Raw genomic sequence first — 17,257 nt, 5'->3', positions numbered from 1 at the left:
ACTTACTAACAACATTAGCTTGTCCAGTGAAGATGGTGTACTGTAGCTCATAGGAAACCACACTAAACTCATCATCAGATGTCCAATGCACAGTAATGGTGTCGTAGGAAGCAGTGCATAGTTCCTCTCTAATTACAGGGGGATTTGGTGCTGTGGAGGCAGAATTCCAAGACTCCATAAAACTGTAACTTATTAGTTTTAAACACTTTGCTTCAACACATTTTTTTTCCTAACCTGTTGAAAAACTCATTCTGGTGGTACTGGCAGTATCAGTTTAATTAACTTCAGAGTTTAACCATAAATGTAGTGGCAAACGGCTTTACAAAGAGCTCCTAAGCCAGGAAATCGTGGGTTCTCTCATTCATAGACAGTAATAGGAATTTATATTTTTCTAGAATCAATAACAAAATCCACGGGCAGGAGTTCAAGAACACTAAAGAGCACAACAAAGCCCCAGGGAGCACAGGCCAGCTCTGTCCATAATGTCTGCAATGGGGCTATGTTTTTAACAGGAGCCAGTGTCCTCTTCTGCTGCCTAATGTGCTTGTATGTTAAGCATGCAAGTTAGGGGACAGGTGGGAGCAGGAGAGAGGACACCTACACGCCTCAACACTGCCAAATGCAGGCAACACTGTAATTGCAAGTTTAGCCACATGTTTTTAGACTCCAAAATGTTTTAGATGCCAAAAAAAAGAGAGTGATTACTCTCTCAAGCCAAATATCCAAGGCTGCTTGTAATTTCTAGAATCGTACAGGCCCAGCATCTTCCCAGCAATGCCACAGTCCATCCCTCCCAACATTTTGTAAAGAGGGGCAAAAAAGATTTGCTATGCAGAGAGTGGTGAACATTGTTAGACCACACCTGTTTTGTGGCCACATCCCCTAATTACCATGTTCATTTTACAAAATTTGGCAGGCTATCTAAGTTTGAACAAATTTCTGTTGTTTTTATGTGTTATTACAGTTTTGATAATGAAGCTGCAAGTCACAGTTTCCCCAAGAGACCTGCTTATCTTAAACTGTTACAATTGTTACTTTATCTTAAATTGTTACTAAGTGCACCTGCCACATACTCTGGGCTCTCTGGCAAAAGCCAATTAAGTTTTAGAAACTTTGTATATTTTCTGGCTGTTTAGTGCAGGAAATCAAAAAGAAAGTTGGGACATTTCAGTAACAATCCGGGACTGCGGGTTGAGCTGTGAAAAACAGGACATTTGAGAGGTATGCCACACTACTTATATCTACTCATGCCTGTATTACTTAATATTCCTTTCAATGATCGAATACATGATTAAGAGTTAAAACACAGCCTTACCTGTCAGATAATCAAGACATTCTAACATCTTCTTCTCTCTTGAAAAATCCAATGCAAATGTGTCAAATGTGTCATTCAGGTTGATTTCTGGAATAAGCACTTGAGAGGATGCTGTTGCCATTGAAACTCTATAGGGAGAGAAAAATATCCAGGTCATTCTGCACTTACTGTAGCGTCGATGAAGAACATACCAACAACATTGGCGTATACAACATCAGTTGACTGGATGGCAATAGAGCACACAGTTTGCATTGTATCTTCCTGCTGTTGTTTGTTTAAAGGTTTGCTTGATGAGCCGCAAACAAATATGATTTATTGTTTACCAGATAAATCTGAAATCTACTCTAGGCTTAATAGGCAGGCAAAATATAAAGCCCCCCTCCCTTTTTAAAAACCAGGGAAGTTAAAGGACCAGCAAGAGAAATAAATTAAATGATTTGTATACATTTACTGTAAATATAATGCACTTTTCTTTGGTATTGGTAAGTGGTGGAAATACAGACATCCAATCAATATTTACAACATAACTGCATCCTATTTGCAGCAAAGCATGTGCTATGCTGGAATTGTGGGGGAAACTCTGCATTGTGGGTAAGAACAGACTATGGGCTTGAAATGCAAGTCTCAGGCTGAAATCGAAGCAAGCTACAAAATATCCGTAACTGCATGTTTAAATTGATCATAAATAATTAGAAACAATGCTATGTTTATGATATTCTTCACTCTCAAGAATTGTTGTCATTTGCCTCCAAGTAAAAGTTTTATACCTCCTGAGAAACATTGGTATCTTCTATTAACAGGAAAGGCTTTATTTCAGGAAAGCACATGAAAAACGATATATCTAAAATATTTGCCACAAATTACTCTTGTGAACTGGGAGCCTTATACTGGATCATGGTGTTCTAACCAAAGAACTGTTTAAACAATCTCTATTTCATATGGCATATTGCTACAGACAGTGAGAGGAAACAGCTTTTCCTTTTTTGGATCCTATCAGAAAAACTATAATTGCAGCATCCTTGAACGTTTTTCCTCATATGCTGTCCCAACTAGCTAATGAAATATACAGAACTTTTAATGGTTTACACATTCTAAAAATTACAATAGGGTTATATATGAAAGAGGATTTAGCAATGACCATACATGGGGATGACCAAATACTAATATTGTATTCATCCGGGTCAACACACAGTGCATTCACTTTATTTGCATAGAATATTTTTGCAAAATATACTTACATAGCCGTTTAGGCTGGTGCAATAAGTTCAGTATATAAAATATGGCATTTTTAGCAATATACATTTTTAGAGTCTAGTTTTCCTTTAACTTTATACAAAGACTAATGAGAACGTTAGCCTTTAGGCCCAAACTGTCATGAAAAAAAAACTATTCATAATATTTTCTCTTTAGGCTGGCCATACATGGGCATATTCCTTGCTATATTATATGACCAGCTGGAATAACAAGTGGGTCATATTTGAGCTAGGCAAAAAGCAGCAATCAACACATTCAGTAGGCAAATGAAGAAGACGATCTTAAGGGATCTGAAAAAATTCACCAAAAGCATTGAAGTCTATGGGTGGCAATTTTTTTTTGACGCAAAACAATTTTTCCACCCATTGGACTCTATGGGCATCTTTTTCGCTGCTAAACCTGGTGAAAAATGTCCCTCATCACTAATAATAAGACAGTGGTATGCATATTATTTTCAAAATAGTCTGGGCTTTGTTCATGTCAAGTAAAAAAATACTTAGCACTAAACCATGCAGTCTGTGGGCCCATAAATTAGTAAAGGTGGCCATACATGATAAGAACCGGTCGATTGTCAAGGTTGCCAAACATCCTGTGTGCTCAGACTGGTGAATTACAACTTTTGCCAGTGCTAATAATATGGGACTGAATCAGCTGTTTCTCTGCCAGTGTAAAATTGCTTTGAAAGAAAATGCTGATGTAATATTAGACAGCCTACCCAAACAAAAAAAACACCCTCTGCTTATGGCAGGGGGCAAAATACACTGCTGTGCTGAAGCACAAGTAGTAGTCACAAGTATATTTCTACTCACTTGATGATGTCCCCTGTCAAAACATCCCAGTCAGACATTTTCTAGTTATTTCCGAATATTAATTGTGTACATAGTCAAAGTGCTTTTTCTGGATAATCAGGGCACTAACAATAAGGTGAAATGAGAAAAATGTACCACCCCACCCTTAGATTTACAAATCCCTAGCTATAAGTCTTGGAGGAAATACATCACATTCCTAAAGCCTTTTTTCACTCCCCTTGACATTTCTACATGGCGTCCTGCACAAAAGACTTCTCTTCCCTTTGTAGAACATTTTATGATAATTATTGCAAGAGTATCCGGTCATGTTTTCCCTTAGATATTAAACAAACCTAAAATACATGCTTTGGCAATTGTTCCCTTTTATCTGCAAGCTAGCAATCTATGTTAACTAGCAATCATGTTAATTGAAGTTGAATCTGCCGTTTAAAAAGGGATTATTCTTCCCTCTTTTGATGGTGTAAGAGTACTCCAGCAGTCAAGGACAGAGACACATATGCCAACTTTTTAAGTTCTGGGAATATTTCTGAAAAATTACACACACATTCTACATCTTACAAAACAAAGAGGGGCCAGAAACAACTACTACCTAAGACAAATACATTTCTGCTTTGCTTTTGTAAGATGGGAAGTTCATTAAAAAATACTGCAAACACTGCTTGTATTACCACTAAAATAAGTACAGTTTTTAAAAATTGTGTATGTCAGGGCTTAGTAGTTTTCTAGAAGGGTGCTAATTGTTCATGGATAACATCAAGTCTGATCAGACTGATCACTTGGACCTGAGAGATGGTTGATGCTTTTTATGGGGGGAGATGGTGGTAATGTAGTACTGTAGTATGTACATGAATTTTAGCCCTATCAATGGGGCTAAACATACTAGCAACTATCAGCTATATTTTGTGTATTTGCTTAAAGGTTTTGTTCATCTTAAAGTGATACTGACACTAAAAAATGACTTTTTAAAATATGAAAGTATATTAAAAGTTACATATATGTCATGATGATTGTTCTTTGCCGAGAGGTTTGTTTTATTAAGTAATTGTTAGTTGAAGTTCCTAAACCTAACTGTTTTGCTAACCTGACTGTCCCATCTCAGCCTGTCAATTAAAGTTTCCAATGCTAACGGACTCCTGCTGCAAAAATATGGCAGCCCCCTCATACAGGGACATGGAACATTAGAGGTAATGTTATAAGTAGCTTTCAAAGACAATATTATGATAGATGTAAAAAGAGTTTAATTTCTGGTGTCAGTATCTCTTTAAAATTTACTTTAGGTATAATGTCGAGAGTGATATTTTGAGACAACTTCCAATTGGTGTTCATTTTTAGTATTTGTGGTTTTAGAATGATTTAGCAGTTTGTTTGGCAGCTCTTCAGTTTGGAATTTCAGCAGCCGTATGGTTGCTAGGGTCCACATTACCCTAGCTACCAGCCAGTGGTGTAAATGAGAGCATGGAGTATGAATAGGAGAGGACTTGAATAAAAAACAAAAATGAATACAAAGCAACAATAACAATAAAATTGTGGTCCTGCAAAGCAAAGCAAAAATAATTTAAAAGTTGTAAGAAAGAAATATGAAGACCAGTTAAACAGTTGCCAAGAACTGACCATTATAAAATATAATAAGAGTAACTTAAAGGTTAACTACTCTTTTAAAGGTTTTCATGACATTACAATTTAAATAATTATACTGTTTTAAAGGGATAACATTGTGTGGTTGTACTTACCACTGTAGTTGTACTTCCTTCTAAAACAATTATAATATGTCAATTGAAATTGGAGTTACTGAGAGAAAAACCCAAGAATGCAGTGCTTGCTGCTTATTGTGCTTTATTGCCACAACATGTTTCGGGCTCAAGGCCCTTTAACAAGTTTTACACTGAGATAGAAGAAGCCTATTAAACCACTCTACCAGAGCACAGTCACTTCTATAGTGTGGCAATTATAATATGTCTGTTATGTTTATATTATTTTATAATTAGATTATCATTATATTAGAAAGTCGTGGATCTTACCTTATGAGTTGCTACTGAAAAACATGGGAATGGGGGAGATTTTTGACATTATGATTCTGCACATCATCAGTAACAATTAACAATGAGAAAAATATTCTACATACATGCCTGGTATGCCTGTATGCCTCTACATACATACATACATAGACTGCTGGGCACAGCCAAATACATTCATCTGTACTCAGATACACTAGTAGAAGACATTAGTACAGCACAGGAAACAGATAATATTAATAAACCAACACATTACTAGAAAATTAGGTCTAATTGGTACTTTTGGCTTCTGAGAAATTTACAGGCTATCCTGTATGCCGTTTACCTTTCTGTGATATTCTTGGCTGATTGAAGGAAGCGAGCATGATCATTTTCTTTTAGCGATTGTTCTGCCTGTGAGATTAGGGATGTGGAGCGCTCAATGCACTGTTTACAGTTGGCAACCTGCTGTGCCAGTTTTCGTAACCTAACGACCTAGGAGAGGAGTAAAAAGGTACGACATGAGGAGATGTACATAAGTGGTAATTACATAATAGCAAATATAAATAATGTACTGAACTAGAGAGCTAAGGAAGTGAAATGTGCGCAATGCATATAGACTCACTGCATATAGAGCACAGGTGAATGTGGCAGAAATTGTGCAATGAACCCTATTTGTGCTACCAGAGCCAGGCCAAGATATACTGCCACCTGATTGATCTACTTCTGCATGTCAACCTACCGTGGTCGGCATCCTCCCCTTGCTCCTCGCAACAGCCTACCCCATTACTTGCTAAGCGAGTTCCCCTGCTCTCTTGCATGCCACACCTGTTTGGCCTGGAACTTGAAATAAGTAAGGGAGGATTAAAGGCATTAGAAGTGGCTTAATTAGCAAATATTACTAATTTGAACAGTAGGCTGTAAATTAAATACTTTCTGGCATTATAGTCCCTTTAACCTGCGCCACTATTCAAAAAAGGGATCCTCAGCCTCAAAACTATAGGCCGTTTAGTCTGACATTAGTGGTAGGAAAGATTTTTTAAGGGGTTTTAAGGCATAAGATACTGGACTTCATTGCAAACTATAATACTATAAATTTTATGAGAAGGTGAGCAGGGACCTTGATTCTGTGAAGGCAGTTCATGTTATCTACTTAGACTTTGCTAAAGCATTTGATACAGTGCCACACAGAAGGTTACTGGTTAAATTAAGGAATGTTTTCCTGGAACATAAGGGCAAATTGACTAAAGGAAGAATCTTTGCCTGCGAAGGGTTTCGCCACACTCCGCGCCACTTCACCAGGCACAAATTCACTAAAATGCAAAGTTGCGTCTTGGCAGCTGAACACTTGTGAAGTTTCACTAGCCTTAATTTGCCAGCGCAAGCATTTAATAGCGAACTTTTGCTAACGTTCATTTCTGCCTAGCAAAGCTTAGGTCAATTTGAATAGGGCGAGAACATATAAGTTATATATACGTCTTTATTAGAGATGTTGGTGCAATAATGGCCACATATTATTACAAATTTCTATGGAAACAAAATAAAGACAAAAGATATCCTCTAATGCCCTACACCTGGGTCAACCCTAAAACAAATATGGGATGTCCCTCAAATTGGTTAAAGCACAAACAGTTTAGAAGTTTTATAGGCATCCTGCTTTACAATATGAAAACATGCCAATGTTTTTTAGAACTTTTATGACTTTTCGGCATACAGGATATGAAGTAATTGACAAGATTGTGGAGGATGTAGCTTCATCTTATCAGTCCGCAAGGTCTAAGGTTGGGAAGGAAACTCTGGCAAAACATAACGTACATTTTCCTTCTGATAGGGCACGACACTACTCTATCGACGGAGTCTATAGCTAGCGAATTGTCATCTACGTCTGTTAGTAAATTGCTGATGTGCCTGCGGGTGGGATTTCTAGCGAATTTTCACTAGCCACGGCCACTAAGCCCTTTACTTAATCTGTCCCACAGTATTTGTACCTGGATAGAGAACTATCTAAAAGATAAATGGTAAATTGAACTTTTTCTAATTGAACTAGTGTTGTAAGTGGAGTACCGCAGGGCTCTGTACACGGTCCTTTACTTTTCAACTTGTTAATTAATGACCTGGAGGTAGGCATTGAAAGTACTGTTTCTATTTTTGCTGATGATACTAAATTGTGCAGAACTATGGGTTCCATGCAGGATGCTGCCACTTTGCAGAGTGATTTGACTAAATTGGAAAATTGGGCAGCAGGAAAATGAGGTGCAATGTTGATAAATGCAAGGTTATGCACTTTAGAAAAAATAATATAAATACATATTAAACACTAAATTGCAGTGTTTTAGGAGTTTCCTTAACTGAAAGGGATCTAGGGTTTTTTGTGGATAACAAGTTGTCTAATTCTGGGCAGTGTCTTTTTGTGGCCACTAAAGCAAATAAAGTTCTGTCTTGCATAAAAAAGGCCATAAACTCAAGGAATGAAAACTGGCAAGGCCTCGTCTGAAGTATGTGGTGCAGTTTTGGGCTCCAGTCCATAAGAGGGATATAAATGAGCTGGATAGAGTGCAGAGTACAAGGTCAGGTTTGTTTTCTCTGGAAAAAAAGGCACTAGTGAGGGGATATGATTACACTTTACAAGTATATTAGAAGACATTATCGACAAATTGCAGGGAACCTTTTTTCCCATAAAGTGGATCACCATACCAGAGGCCACTCCTTCAGACTAGATGAAAAGAACTTTCATTTGAAAGCGTAGGTGGTTATTCACAGTGAGGCTGTGCCACATAAGGAGGTCATAAGGAAATCCAATAAAAGTGAAGCAAGGTTAGAACTATATGCAAAATAGTAAGCAGAACCTTCAAAGAAGTTAAGGACAAATAACACAAAGTAAAAGGATTTATATAAACCCCTCTATTTTTCTATTAGGCAAGCAGAATAGTGAAAAATAGTATTCTGATCCTATAAAAAATGCCAAGAAATGACATTTGGCAATGATTAATAAACGGTTATCTTCAACTCATTAATATGTATTTAGCTTAGCCCAGTTCTGGTTAATTGCTCACTTAACTTTATACTTGTATTTGCACAACATGACTTGAATTCAGCAGCACTTAAAGCATGCAAAGTGGAAAATTCAAGAGTTACGATTACCAAACAAATCATAACGGCTCCTTTATAAATGAGATATAACAACCACTGCTCAACCAGACTTAACTCAGTTGTTGCTGGACTTCACATGCAAGCATATTTTAACATATTATCAAGGGTCAAAGAGGATCTATCACCCTAATAAATAATTCCATATCCTTTTGTATCACGTTAGTTGAGCAAAATAAATTTACACTATGGGGGTTATCAAAATCCGAAACGTTCTCACTATTTTCTGAAAACGACTCCGACCAAATCTGCACTGACTCCCCCCCCCCTGTTTATCAATACATTTTTCCCAAGATATCAACGGGGCATCTGCCATTGACTTCCTCATAAACTCGGCAAGGTCTGAGTTGGAGTACTTTTTTATTCAGACTTCAGGGTTTAATAAATCATGAAAAATTCAATTAGGTGCTATTTTGTGGACACTGTTATTAATGCAAGTTGTGTATTACCACAAAATCTTGTTAAGGCCCCAGAACGGGGACCCTAATGCCCATGCCCATGGTCCAATAGGATTAGCAAAGCTCCCATTGCCTTCTATAGCACCTCAACAAATTTTAACAAGCAAATTTTTGTATTAGAGTTTTTTATTGTTTTTTCACTTTTAGAGGTTTGGAATTTAGGAAAACCACAAACCAAATTCAATCGTTAGTAAAGTGGTACCTGTAGTCACATCTCAAAAGAGTTACAGGAACAGCTGAGGTTTCTTTATCATGGAGGTGGCACAATCCTTCCACAGGCTGAAGTATAAATATAAGCAGTACTCCAGCCAATTGTAGGATGATGTTTCATTTTGCCCAGTGGCTATCCAAAGGAAGCCCCCTATTGCCATATTTTATTGGCATTTGGCAAGAACATTTCAGTATCACTGTAAATATGCTGTGACATTTACACTGCTATTTAGAACAACTAAATCTTTAAAAAGTATAAAATATTCAGATTTAAGCCCCATTTTCTAAGAATCTCAAAATCAGCATTTTTTCACCTTTAAAAATAGCAAATACCATCCATTCACTAAGCAGAAAACACTATTGTTGAACAGGGTTTCCAGGGTTAAAAAAAATTATGACGACAGCCAAAATAAGCACAGCTGGCTTGTGTTCCCCACAATTCTCCTCATTTCCTGGCATGTAGTTCTAACATGATAGCTGAAATGCTGTTTTGATAACCAAATCCCTATTAAAGGCGGCCCAATATGCAAGCTTTTCCTGGGAAGGCAAAATGCTGTTGTTGATGCAAGGGATACTTGTTCTGTGTTCAAGGCAGTGTCTTACCTCAGCCTGGACTTATTTATGTGTCAAGGTTTTTGGCATTTTGCTGCCAGTATGCACAAAGTTTGACAAGGGCTGCTTGAAAATGGATGGTGTGGTTTTAATCTCTAGAGGAAGAGGCTTTAAGCATTCCTGAGTCATGTATAATCAAGCATGTTCTTATTATAAGGTTAAAGAAAAAAATATTATTTAAAATGCTTTAAAATAATACAGTTTATCTGAGATTTTTGGGGTTATATATTAAGGCTCAATTTTTCGCGGCGTCCGTTTTGATGCCTAAAACCCAAAAAAGCTGCAGTAAAAAAAGACGTGTTTTTTGTTATATTTTAATTCCTAAGGGTGTTTAAAGTCTGAATAAATAAGTACACAGACCTGTCAATGGCAGTTGTACTGAAGATATACTGGTTTCTGAAAAAGTTACGTTATTTGGGCATCAAAATTTGAAAAAAGTTACGTTATTCTGCGGATTTTCCAGAACAAGAAATTTTCAGGGAAAATACGTAGAAATTTTTGGAGTTTGATAAATAACCCCCATAGCATTGCTCTTAAATTAGGGATTCCCCGAATTATTGATTAATTTGCTTTACCCCCTTGGAAGCACCCTGTCCTGCATATATATTACATGAGGCCTAGTATCCCTTGCTGCTGCTACAATTTAGCTAAATAGCATGTTACGTCTTAAATAAATCAAAACCTCCTAAAATTCACATTATAAAAGAACCGATAATATATTCAGTTTTGCCCTGATTAAAGCGAGTGAAAAAGAATTCCCAGCTTTCCAGTACTTCACTTTTCTAAAATCATGCTCTTCAAACACACTGTGCAAGCTTTTGCCAAAAGGGTGTTTTTTATTTGAAGTTAGAGATGCAGGACAACTTAGTGAACCATTACAAGCGCATTTGACGGGGACTATGCAATTCCCAGAATTCCACTACCTAGCTTTGACAATGTAAGTTACTTTTGCTAGGTATAATGTAACAATTTAGTCCAGAAGGCACCAGCAAAAACGTTACCATAAAACTTTTGTCTGAGCTAATCCTAAATTCGTGAGGGGAATGTAATATGTTTCGATTTCAAAGACACTTGTGAATGTTAGCGTCCATATTTGCAAATTTTTTGACTGATTGAACGACTTTCTCTCAAAGTTTGCCACCAAATTGCTTTTGCGAACATTTGCAGTGTATGTCATTATATTTCGCAATCGCAAACCATTTTTTGCAACAAAATATTTAACTATACTGCAGAGCAGGTGTTAGAGGTTCGCAGTGCGCAATTAAGATTCAAATGCAATAAAAGCCAAAGAATATATATATATATATATATATATATATATATATATATATATATATATATATATATATATATATATATATATATATATATATATATATATGTCACAATCTAACAGATAGCATTTACTGACAGGCAGTTTGAAAGCATACATGATTTACGTCTAACAACTGTTGTCGATGTTCTACATTTTTACATCTTGCCTGGAAAACTCTGTGCCCTTTAAATATTCCTTCGCCTTTGAAGTGGCTCCATCTTCTATGTCACATGCAGCCGACTTCACCCAAGTTATGACTGGCTGATCACTAGTTGTTTCTTCAGAGACCCTACAACCCTTCACTTTTTGCCCAGAAAGCCACCATCTTCAATGGTAATGATCCATAATGAAAAAAAATCATTCATTATGGAACAAGACAGCATCACAAGACAAGCACTTGTTACCAAAAAGGGGAGTGGGGCACTGGCAGTTGGGGTGGCCTTGAATGAAGAGAAATTACAAATAACACAAAACAATGTGCATATATACACGTGGTTATGTCTGCTCCTTATGGGCTATAGTGTGATCTGTCTGTATTGCTGATGCCCCCAAGCCCTGGTACCACACATCTATGAAAGGTACACAATGGCCTCAACCAAAATTGCTACATATTTATGCACTGAGTGGGGTCCGTTTATACTGTACATACTAAACATACAATATAAACTCCTACTGTCAAATATAAAACTATTGCTGATGTATACGGTTATGCACTAGTTACACAATTCATGAACTCCAAAAGGACTTTATATATCCTTGTATTCTATAACTGGGGCACATCATTTTTGTAGCACAGCTTGATTTTGAAGAAATCAGCCTGCAGCCTACTGCCTACAGATACTGTATAAATGTGTTTTATTTGGCATTGCTGAAACAGACTAATATTTTAAAAGTTATTTTCATTATTTTCTGTGATTAAAAACACAATCTTTCAAACCACACAGCTATGCTCCTCCCTCTGGAAAATCTGTGTCAGGTTTTTTTCTCTTAAATAAATATATTTTCTGTTTATCCACAATCTTTTACAGGGCTATGTTTAAAGTATGTTTAAATATTGTTCAAGTGATGGCGGAAGTCACGCTTAATGGTGCATAACACTTAAAATCATAACAGTTCTCAGCTGTGCAAGAAAAGTAAGTAGGTTACAAAAAAAATCGGAAGTAGAGTATGTCGTTACCTTTCCTTCTTTTATTTTTGTTCCAATTAGTTGTCTTCTCTGTTGAATAATTTCAATCAATTGGTCACTCTCCTCCATTAATTTGGCTTCTTGTCGTGATGCATTAACCTGCAAAAAGTAAGAGAATAGCAGCATTTAGTAAAAGCCTTGAAATATTATAGTGGGTGCAGGTGCTGTACTGTAAAACAAACACTGGACTGGATTACTTATAGGTCAGGTTTCTGGAATCCTTGAACCACAACCAATCCAGCAAATATGAAAGGTGGCTTTATTTGCCAAGTGCTTTTGGGTCACACAGAACTTGCTTGGTTACCCTATTTGATATTTTATTGCAGTACTGCCAAAAAATGCACTTATTTACAGGGGAAAAGCATAACCTCCCTTCACTGGGCAAGGTTTGCCTCTAAACAATGAAAACTGAAACCAAATGTGATCACTCCAGACAGAAAAATCTAGCCATTGAGCACCAGAGGCTGGCCAAGCTGGCTGGACACCCTAGGCAGCCTGGCTGGCCAGCCAGCTCTCTGCTCCACACCTCGTGTGCCCACACAATTGGCCGTGTGTGCACCGCTGACCTGCCTGACGCATGCGAGCATAAGCACTGACACTGGATAAGGGGCAAGCAGTTAAGGGCAAGCCAGGAACGGGGGTGAGCAGCAGAAGAGGTACGTGCCTGCCCTGGTGCCCTTGCCACGGCGCCCTAGGCACAGGCCTCTCATGCATACCTCTAGTTCAAGCCCTGTTCAGCACCTTCCATTGCTTCTTGGGCTCCAGTCAACCTTGATATTGAAAGGCAGCACTTCTTCCCACCAAAAATAGAACCAGAAAAACTGTAAAAAGCAGAAATATTTCAACAGTTCCTGTGTTTTAGATTTAAGCCACAAATGGTTATTATGAAATAATAAAGATTATAGGACACTAAAACCGGATTTGGATTAAATTAGTTTGTAAGATATTTTGGGCAGGGGCCTCTGTACCTCTTGTATAAAGTTATCGGTTGTTTTTTTGTCTATATGGTGCATGGTCTGTATGGTCAATGTATACACACATATATCACACTGCGGAATATGTTGAAGCTTTATAAATACATGTCAATTATAATAATATTAATCATATTAGCTGTGGATACAGGGAACTTAATGATAGTTGCAGATATATAGGAAGGCCATGTGCTATGTGGCTGAGCCTGATTTAAGATTTTACTCAGATGACTAATGTCCACAATAAAATCCTATATATTACCCAATTATTTACAGTTTCTATTGCATTTTAGATGGTGTTTACTTGTACTGGTATGACATAGACCTAATAACTAATAGTGTTTTTATCAACATGGTGCCAGCGTTTCATTTGTAACACTCTGTGCTTATTGCAATGACTTTTATAAATAACTTTAGTTGGTTTTAAAGTAATGAAAATATAATTGTTGTGCTGCACTGGTAATACTGATATGTTTGCTTCAGAAACTCTACAATAGTAGCTGTGCTGTGTAGCCATGGGGGCATCCATTCAAAGCTGAAAAGGGAGAAAAGGCACAGGATACACAGCAGATAACAGATAAGCTCTGTAGTATATTGGATATATCAAAAAACATATGTTATCTACTGTGTGTCCTGTGCTTGAATGGCTGCCCCCATGGCTACACAGCAGCTTGTTTATATAAACTATAGTTGTGTTTCTAGAGCAAACACCCCAGTTTTAACTGTGCAGGGCAACAATATATTATATTGTCATTCCTTTAAAACACTTTAATTTTTTGGTGTTACTGTTCCTGTGATATACTGAATGAGGATGCATCAATCCTGAGTAGTGGTCCAATGTGCCTTTACCATGCATGCACACTCCAGGAAAGAAATATAAGATGAAATCTTACAGTAGACCCCAGTACTGGTATGGGTCCATCTCTTTCTTGGCCCCCTTGCGATCCCTGAATGCTAGCTATGCCACTTAAGATAAGGATAAGTATTCTATATCTGTGTGTATTTCCTCAGGGTAATGCAGTCTCCTAATAAAACTGACCATTGTGTGTGAGTGTGTAAATGTAATAAAGACTTAAGATGGTAAGCTCCACTGTGGCAGAGACTAATGTGAATAATACATAATATCTTTATACACTGGGTAATAACCATAATAACTGGTGTATCTTTATGTGTGTATGTAGGTGTCAGTCAGAGAGATAGACAGAAAAACAGTATTATTTTATGGTTGTTAGCAATGCAGAATATTTTTGCTGTATTTTTTTAGCATTAAGGAATTTACTTAAAAGTAAACAAGCTTTGTCTAGACAGATTTGTGGTATGTTTATAAAATAATAGTTCCAGAATACACATTTTTTATGTACCCTTTACTATACCAATTCTAATGCATAAAGAAAAACAAAATTCCATGATTGATAGTTCCTCTTTGGCTAATGTGCATGGGCCTTTTTCTGCACTGGCTACTGCTTCCCACACCTTGTATGTGTATTTGCTGACAGGCAAGGAATTGGCCTGTTAGTGCATACATAAGGGCAAATTCACTAAGCGCCGAACGCTAGCGTTACTTCGCTAGCGTTTGGCATTTTCGTTACTGCGTAAATTCACTAACGAACGATGGCGTAGATTCGCTAGTGTTACTTCGCACCCTTACGCCTGGCGAATTTTCCCTATGGACGTAACTACGCAAATTCACTAACGCGCGCAGTGTACTGAACGCTACCTTTTACGCTAGACTTCCTTCGCCACCTCAGACCAGGCGAAGCGCAATAGAGTAGATAGGGATTGCTTCAAAAAAAGTCTAAATTTTTTCTAAGTCCCAAAAAACGCTGGCGTGTTTTCTACATTATGGGTTATAGGCTGAAAAAGATCGAAAAATTTTTTGGGGCTCCCCTCCTTCCCCCCTACATTTCCTGACTCATGGCAACTTACCTATACAGTGGGCAAAATAAAATGTTTATTTGATGTTTTGAAGGTTTCCCAGGCATTTGTAGTGATTCTACGTATTCCTCCTTTGAAATTTGGCGCCGTATGCAAATTAACCATCGCTAACGTAACTTCGCTTCGCTTAGCGAATCAACGCTAGCGCAACTTCGCAACCTTACGCTACCCCTGAGCGCAACTTCAGATTTTAGTGAATTTGCGAAGCGCTGGCGAAACTACGCCTGGCGCAACTACGAATCTTAGTGAATTTGTCGCATAGAGTGGATTTCAAACAAGAAAGCAAGCAAGTAATTTTAAGCAATAATCCAATATACATTGGTATTTAATGGTTTCAATTAGATTAGTAAATGTAATTGCAATTGAAAGTAGTATCTGCATTTGTCTGGTTGTCTCTAATGTATGCATATTTTTTTCTTTAAAAAGCACGTAGCAATGTACAGTAGAGATACCTCCCAACATTTGAAAAATGTAAAGAGGGGCAAAAAATAAATAAATTATCTTGACCACTTCCATTTTATGGCCACACCCTCTAACTACCGTGTCCATTTTACAAAATTCAGCTGGTTATGGAAGTTTGAACACATTTTCTGAGAGTTTTAGGGCCATGTTTTACGTGTTGTAACAGTTTTGCTAATGAAGATGAAATTGCCCTTTATAATGTGAATCATGATTTCCCCAAGTGTCCTGCTTATCTTAAATTGTTACAAATGTATCGAAGTACAGTTACTCAGTGTTCTTGGTTCTCTGTGAAAAAGCCTCTTCTCTGAATTATGTTTCAGAAACATTGTATCTTTTTCTGGGGTCACTGCAGGAGATCACAGAGAAAATCAGGACATATAAGTATGAGCTGTCAAAATTGAGACAGTCCCGCAGAAAGCAGGATAGTATGAAACTATACAGTACAGGCATAGGATCCATTGTTTTTTGTTTCCTTTTTCTCTGTAATACTAAAACAATACATTTTACTTGATCCAAACTAACATATAATTAATCCTTATTGGAGTCAAAACAATCCTATTGGGTTTATTTAATGTTTACTTTTTTTTTAGCAGACTTAAGGCATAGAGATCCAAATTATAAAAAGAACCCTTATCCGTAAAAACCCAAGTCCAGAGCATGCTAGATAACAGGTCCCATACCTGTAATAGGACAATTAGGGTTCAGTACAATAATAGTATAAAAGATAAATACATTTAGCTACATATAACTACAAGCATTAAAGAAACAAAAAGAAGGAGGTCCCTAACCTATACACCTTATAGTCTCGGTGGATGGGTAATTTATAGACCAGGAGTCCCTAACTTTTTTACTCATGTAAACTCTGATTACAAATGTAAACAAATTTGGGAAGCAACACAACTATAAAACATGTTCATGGGTGGTACCAAATAGGGCTTTGGTTGGCTATTTAATCACACCTATGTAAACTGGCAGCCTACAGGAGGTTCTGTTTGGCAGTATTTTGGCAGTTATTTGCTTAAGTTTCACATTGTTTGTTTAAAGGGGAAGGAAACCTAGGTGGCGCAAAAACCCTCCCCCCCTCCCGTGTGTTGCCCACCCTCCCTCCTCCCCCCTGGCCTACCCCTCCCCCTGGGCAAATGTCCCTAACTTGTTACTTACCCTTCTGCGCAGGTCGAGTCCAGGGAGTTTACAGACGACATCTTCTTCCACGCGATCTTCTTCCTGCTGTGAACGGCGTTTTGGCGCATGCACAGTAGGAGCATTTCGCCAGTACGGATCTACTGCGCATGCGCCAAAAGTCACGCGCATGCGCAGTAGATCGTACCGGCGAAATGATCCTACTGCGTATGCGCCGTTCAAAGCAGGAAGAAGATCGCGTGGAAGAAGATGTCGTCTGTGAACTCCCTGGACTGGACCTGCGTACCCCTAATCACCACTGAAAAAAGTTAAGCGGGTGCAGCTCTCTGACAGCAAAGCGTGCTGAAGCAGGCAGATATCCACGCTTGTTTGTGCCCGCCCTCGTTTGTGCTTGCCTGAGCATCCTTGTATGAACACTTGAAGAGAGGGCTTTGTTGATTTCAAGGTAGGCC

The 17,257-nt window shown here is 37.8% G+C and overlaps 1 protein-coding gene across 3 annotated transcripts in view; it reads right to left on the bottom strand.

The window, feature by feature from the left end:
- The window catches only part of mid1.S (midline 1 S homeolog), a 161,395-nt gene that overhangs the window by 38,455 nt on the left and 105,683 nt on the right, over positions 1-17,257 (bottom strand). For all 3 annotated transcript variants that reach the window (XM_018249236.2, XM_018249234.2, XM_018249233.2), the window contains 4 exons: positions 12,289-12,396; positions 5,716-5,864; positions 1,316-1,443; positions 7-150 (listed from right to left, as the gene is read on the bottom strand). In XM_018249236.2, coding sequence (XP_018104725.1) covers positions 7-150; positions 1,316-1,443; positions 5,716-5,864; positions 12,289-12,396 — 529 coding nt within the window. The remainder of the gene's footprint in view (positions 1-6; positions 151-1,315; positions 1,444-5,715; positions 5,865-12,288; positions 12,397-17,257) is intronic.

This window comes from Xenopus laevis, chromosome 2S (assembly GCF_017654675.1).
Source record: "Xenopus laevis strain J_2021 chromosome 2S, Xenopus_laevis_v10.1, whole genome shotgun sequence".
Taxonomy (NCBI): domain Eukaryota; kingdom Metazoa; phylum Chordata; class Amphibia; order Anura; family Pipidae; genus Xenopus; species Xenopus laevis.
This window is presented reverse-complemented; position numbering and strand designations above follow the sequence as displayed.